The 6,501-nt window shown below is 44.6% G+C and overlaps 1 protein-coding gene across 1 annotated transcript; it reads right to left on the reverse strand.

Annotated features, from left to right (window-relative positions):
• Nucleotides 1-645: 645 nt before the first annotated feature.
• On the reverse strand, nt 646-2,079 carry LOC135997014 (lysozyme C-like). Its single transcript, XM_065649382.1, has 4 exons — nt 1,926-2,079; nt 1,423-1,581; nt 1,107-1,185; nt 646-706 (listed from the first exon to the last, which is right to left on the reverse strand). Exons 1-4 carry the CDS (start codon nt 2,077-2,079, stop codon nt 646-648), a joined length of 453 nt encoding a protein of 150 aa, XP_065505454.1.
• Between the last annotated feature and the right edge of the window lie 4,422 nt (nt 2,080-6,501).

The following is a 6,501-nucleotide window of genomic DNA, read 5'->3' on the forward strand; positions in this document are numbered from 1 at the left end:
AGCCATATTCAGATGTCTCTACATTTCAGTAGCCTATCTCTCACACCAGCCAGGAGCAGATGCTCAGATAAACTTAAGGATCAAGGTCATGTTTTAGCAAAGTTTTGTCTCTGTCAGCCAACTGTAGTACACACCTCAGTCAGTGACTTTGTCCTAGATATAAGGCTACTGCAACTCTGCAGGTCTTATAACTAGCACAGCATTCATTAATCTTGACGTTTTCTATACTCAGATAAGAAAGAACATAAGAGTGAAAGAAGGTAATGGAGGGAGGAAAGGAAGATGGGAGGAAGGGAGGGATGAAGGAGAAGAGAGAAATAGACAAAAAGAGAGAGAAACCTGAAACATTAGTACGCCCTGTTAGTCAGGACAACAACATCTTGAGACGGGATTATGCAAATAAATGGCTGAAACTCCACCTGTAATGCACTTCTGCTAAGCCTTGTTACTACTAAGCCATCAGCCTTTAAGTTCTCTAACTGCATTGCGGTAGCTCAAAGTCCTCATAGTGTTAACAACAGCCTTTCTACCTTAATAATTTGCCGCTTTTAATTCCCTGCACCCATCCATTTTCCCTAGCCTCCATACACCCGCATTCTTCACCATTCGTGATCCTGAGGAAACAGCTGCCGCTTGTGGAGTGATTTAGCATCCCTTGACATAGGAACTCAGGGTTTGGCCCTGGCAATATTTTCTCCAGGCGACCCTGGAAAATAAATATGTAATGTAAATTGAAGAGTTAAATAATGATTGAACTGCTTTTAAAATCAGTCTTGGTTAGTCTTTGAGAGTCTTGGGTGAAGAAAGCTGGGCATGAAAGATATGAATCAATGAAAATTCTGATGAGCTCAATCCAGGGAGCTGGGGGAAGGGGAAGGAAACAAAAGGGAGAGCTCTGGGAGGGGAGGGAAATGTAGGGAGTTAGAGCAGGTCCTGGGAGCCAGGACTCCTCAGTTCTCCTTTCAGCTCCAGAAGAAGGACTGTGCAAAACTTTACGAAATACAGCTTCTCACCAATTGCCTCCATCCCCCCCAACCAGCCAAAAGCAGGATTTTCTTTCGTGTCTCTGCCCCCTCTTTCCCAGTGCCCACTGCAAATATCCTTACCAGGGTCTGAGTCCTCTAGCCCGTGTGGCAATCTGCTTGGCACACCGAATATCATCCTCAATATTATCATCTTGAAATTCTGTAGAGAAGGGAGAAAAGGTCAGTATGGAGGAAAGCAGAGCAGAGAGAGAGCAGGGATAGATGGGCAGAGAGAAAGGTGTTCATCAGGAAGGGCAGCTGGGATACCGGGGAGATGGATGAATAGGACACAAGGAGAGAAATGCCCAGAGCAGCTGATAGACAGATGTCATGGGCAGATCAAGGTGCTTTCATAGAGTGGATGAAGAAAGACTCTCTGTTCTGTCTCACCACTTACTTGAGCAGTTGATACGGCAGGCATTCTTAGATCCACGGGTCTTGCGATCGTCACACCAGTACCGGCTGTTGATCTGAAAGATCCCGTAGTCCCTACTTGGACCTTTGTTATTACATGCTGCAGTGCTGTAATCGCTCTCATGTTTTACCAGGCAGACCCCTGTGGGAGGAAGAGACAACCTGGAGGAGGAACATCAAATATGCTCAGGGTGAGTAAGAGGAAAGTGCTGAAGGGAAAAAGGATGAATGAGGAGCTGGAGACGTAATTAACCTGTTGATATTGTAAATCTGACAAATGGATGGATAAATGCTTGGAAAGGTAAAGCTGTGAATGGGTATTTTTTGTGTAAGCAATAGAAGGAGGCAAGCAAGGGGATGAGGAAGAGAGATGATGAAGTCAAAGGAATGGAGGGACAGAATAGTACCGTTGGAAAATTGCAAAGAAGCTGAGAGGGACAAGGGTGGTATAGACAGAGAGGTGCAGCAGGAGCTTATTATACTCACAGTCAGCTACAGTTTTGCCCACAAAGCCCTCAAAGCCATGCCGACGAAGGATCTTCACCAAGTCACATCGGTGGATGCGTTTTCCCTGGGTGCCTGGCAGAGCCAGGCCAAGGAAGACGAGAAGAAAGGCGACGAACAGCATTGACTTTCTCATCATGCAGTCCACAGCAAGGAAGTGCCAAAATGACTTGAGCTCTCTGTCTGTCAGGACTGCCTTCAGTGTCACCCTTTTATTCCTGTTACCCGGATGAGGACCAACGGGCCAAGCCAAGCATGTCCGGGAAGTCTTGGAGGCCTTTACAATAATAAGCCAATAAGGAAGTGGGGCAAAAATCAAAGACAATTTCTGTAGGGTGCCAGTGCCTATTTCACCAGTCCTGTCTGGATGGGGCGTGTGCATGCCACAGACAATCCAGCAGTTCCCAGTTCGATATTGCAAAGGCACAGAGTTACTCCAGCGAAGAAATTTGGACCTAACATTGAGATCATGGTTATGGTTGCCATAGGAATTGAGCTGAGATTTATCTATTAGCAAAGGCTGGGAAAACCTCCAGAGTCACTGTTAAAGTAATGTGAAAGACTGAGTTTACAATTAAATTATAGTTACCTATGTGTTAGGACCAGCCTTATGTTGATGCTATTGATGCAATTTGGAACTGTCCTATGATTTGAGGGTAGGGTTGCTATAGGGACCCTTTCTGGGTATTCACAAGAACAGAAGTCACCCCAGGTTGCTCTAAATGAGGGTTTGGCTCCACATGCGCTAATTTTAGGATACTGTAGTTACCAAAACTTGATGGTTGGGGTTACAGGCACTTCATGGATCAAAGGCCGTTGTTACCTTGGGTTTCGTGGTGTAACCCCAGTAGGTTGCTACGTCACTTGGTCTTTCCCCAGTGGTGGGTTGAGGGGGAGAATTGTAAGGGTAAAAGTGAGAAAACTTGTGGGTTCAGCAAAAGACAGGGTAATAGGTAAAGCAAAAGCTGTTCTCCGAAGCAAAGCAAAATAAAGAATTAATACATTGCTTTCCATCAGCAGGAAGATGCTCAGCCACCTTCAGGAAAGCAGGGCTTCATCACATGTACCAGTTACTTGGGAAGGCAAATGCCATCCCTGCAAATGTCCTCCCCTTTCTTCTTGTTCCCCCAGCCTTTATTGCTGAGCATGGCATCATATAGTATAGACTATCCCTTCGGTCAGATGGGGTCAGCTGTCCCAGGTGTGTCCCCTCCCAGCTTCTTATGCACCCCAGCCCACGTGCTGGTGGGTCGGTATGAGGAGCAGAAGAGGCCTTGATGCTGTGTAAGCTCTGCTCAGCAGGAGCTAAACCATCCCTGTGTTATCAACAGTGTTTTCAGCACAAATCCAAAACACAGACCCGTACAATCCACTATGAAGAAATTTAACTCTATCCCAGCCAAAACCAATCCAGGGGCTTACTGTCACCCTGGGTTTGGGAATGATGTTGTCCTAGAGACTAGTCTAGCATGGAGGCTTCTCAAGCGCCATGTCTCAAGGTGTACTCAGTGGCATGGAGACTGATAAAAATCCTTTATGTCTGAGTAGTGATCTCACGAAAGGGCACACTAGTAGTTTAGAAGGCAGGACTGGGAACCATTCTGGCCCTTGTTTTTTGCCACTGTGGGAAGCAGGAGTTTACAGCCTGGGGTTCTGGCTTTCAGATACCGACTAAGTTAGCCATATACAGCTTTTTAAGGCATTAGCATTCTGGTTCACACATCATTTGCCTCTCCAATGGCAGATACATGGACATAGCAAAACATCAAAGTGCCAGAACACCCCTAGCTGTATATGACGAAATCTCATACTGCTGGTGGTATCTGTTATGAAATGATACATGAGACACTTTCCAAAGTGGCTAGTGACTGTGGATGCCTCATTCTGGACGTGTCTTCTTTCGTAATTTTTAATGGAGCGCTACTTCTAAAAAAATGTGTCAATCTGAAAACTAGTTCTCTTTGAGTTTCCTCATGAAGGAACAAATACCTCTGGCCCAACTCAGCCTAGAGATGTGTTTCTCTCAAAAGCAGCTGTTAAGGGGTGTGGGAACGGCAGTTGTATGATAAAGGAAGATGAATACTAACATTGACCATCTGGGCAAAAAATACTGACATGATTAAATTACAGGAATTAGGCAAAACATAAAGGGCCTTTGACAGGTTATACAGAAGTGTGTTTTTCATGAGCGTAAGGAGTGGCAGCCCAGGCCAGTGAGAATGATATCTTGGGTCGGAACACCGCGCCCATATGTATGATGTGTGAATGTTGGGCCTGGGCCTGAGTGTTTGGAATAACATTTTTTGTTCAATGTTCAATTAATATGCTGTTTATTGACATCTATAAGAAATTGCAAAAGGTAAATGGGGCTGAGGAGTGTAACTATTGCTCAGCTAATTGGAATTGCATATAAAGTGTATAATAGCAGGAATGGAAAAAAAAAAAAAGAGGCAAAAAGAGCCCAGGCCTGTGCTGTATGGGTAGAAAATAAATTTCAGGCCTGTGTCAATCTGCAAAGTAAACTCAGCTCCTTGTAACCGAGGAGTCTGCCAAGGACCGGCAGCTCCCAGTTGGTACCAGCGATTACACCACCTGCATGGCCTTGCCTGTATATAAACTGCAGCAAGAAGAAGAGAAAAAAACCAAAATAGAAAAAGCTGGCTGCCCACTGCTAAAGCAGCGAAACGGGGGCTTTCTCCACTCCCCAGCCCCCCGCTGCAGCGATGTTGCTTCTAGAGAACTGTAATACTGAATGAAGGAGTCTGAGGGGGAAATGTAAAGGCCCCCTTAGCAGATCCGTAGTTCCAATGAAGTTGGGAAATTAAACCAAAATTTTTTTAAGAGACTTATTCGGTGGTAACTAGTTGTAAGAGACTTCTTAGTAAATTCACCATGCTAGTTCTTGGGGTGATGGGAAGGGTCAGTGAGGAAGGGGTCAGTGAGGAGGAAACTGCCAAAAGGTGATTCTGTGCTCATGGGAAAGAAATAAAGGCCATTTTTGAAACTAGTGGAACGTCAAATTTGGAACAAAGTTTTAACACACGAATTCTTGTATTTGCCAGAAAGCCCTATACCTCTCTTAGGTCAAGATTTGTTAAGTAAATTGTAAGCTCAAATAACGTTTCCTGAGAATTCTGTTTAGTTGCATGTCCCATAAGAAGATGCTTGGAAGGTGGAGATCTGCTTGCTGCAAGCAAGAAATCTCCAAGGAAATTTTGGATGCTATATTTCCACTGATATGGGCAGCCAAGGTATCGGTAAAGCCAACACTACACTGATAGAACTGAGACAGAACTGAAACAGGACTTCCATCCGGTAAGGAAAAACAATATCCATAAACATGAAAGCCAAAATGGGTCTAGAGACGTTGATGAGCAAGTTTATGACAACCTTGCAGGCTGACTGCATTTGAGTACACTTGCAGATTTGTCTCTTTATAGCTACAACACAGAGGCAACCTGTGGCTACTGTAGGACAATATGATGAGAAAGCAAACAGATTGATATATTCGGAATGGATTTTTTTGCCCAATTCTTTTGGTAAAACTATTACTCAGCTTCTAAAATTGTTACTTTGATCAAAAGAGGCAGGGAGCGGATTCAGATCTTAATAGGCCATGATCCTTCTGTCATATACGTACCATTTGTGAAATCTAATTTTAATTTTTTAATTCGCAATCTATGTCCTTGCAGATTGCACTGGCCGATTTTCTTAACAGCATAGCTTTTGTCATGCCTAATTGTAAATTGCTGCGGAATCTAAATGTCTTTGATATCAGGCCAAGCTCAACCTAGAGGTGTGTTTCTCTCAAAAGCAGCTGTTACGGGGTGTGGGAACAGCAGTTGTATGACAAAGGAAGATGAATAGTAACATTGACCATCTGGACGAATACTACTGACATGATTAAATTACAGGAATTAGTCAAAACATAAAGGGCCTTTCACAGGTTATACAGAAGTATGTTTCTTATGAGCATATGGAGTGACAGCCCAGGCCAGTGAGAATTTCATCTTGGGTCGGAACACTGCGCCCATATGTATGATGTGTGAATGTTGGGCCTGGGCCTGTGTGTTTGGAATAACAGCTTTTGAAAAAAACATCCTGTTTAAGCTCTTGGTCCAGGCCCGTATCTGTAAAGCTATACATTGAGAAAGCCTAATTAAAGAGGGCTCAGCTCAGCTCGGCTCAGCTCTGCCTGGCTCTGCTCTCGCCGCTGACAAGAACTATGTGTCTGCATCTCTGTCTGTGTCTCAGCGTCTCTGTATGCCTCGTTCTCGTTGCTGCAACGGGATGCAGGACACATTCCCATGGTGATGAAGCAGCTTCCTCCTGCGCATAATTACACTACCTATTTGCTTCCTTTTTGGAGAGAATCCTAGTCCCACAGATGTCCCTGGTGTAATGTGGAGGGGAAGAGGACAAATCTTACAGCTGGCTGGAGATGGCCTTCCAGATCAGCTCCTGACTGATACTGGACCATGGCTCATCTGAACCTAAAGAAGTCCAAAGATGGCACAGTGAGGAGGAAACTGCCAAAAGGTGAGTCTGTGCATCCCAG

Source organism: Caloenas nicobarica, chromosome 21 (genome assembly GCF_036013445.1).
Source record: "Caloenas nicobarica isolate bCalNic1 chromosome 21, bCalNic1.hap1, whole genome shotgun sequence".
Lineage (NCBI taxonomy): Eukaryota > Metazoa > Chordata > Aves > Columbiformes > Columbidae > Caloenas > Caloenas nicobarica.

Coding starts and splice junctions, on each gene's coding strand:
- LOC135997014 (XM_065649382.1), bottom strand. CDS start 2,079: ATGAGAAAGTCAATGCTGTTCGTCGCCTTTCTTCTCGTCTTCCTTGGC. Junction 1,582..1,925: donor GGGCAAAACTGTAGCTGACT/GTGAGTATAATA, acceptor TTCCTCCCACAG/GGGTCTGCCTGGTAAAACAT. Junction 1,186..1,422: donor CTGCCGTATCAACTGCTCAA/GTAAGTGGTGAG, acceptor CCTTCTCTACAG/AATTTCAAGATGATAATATT.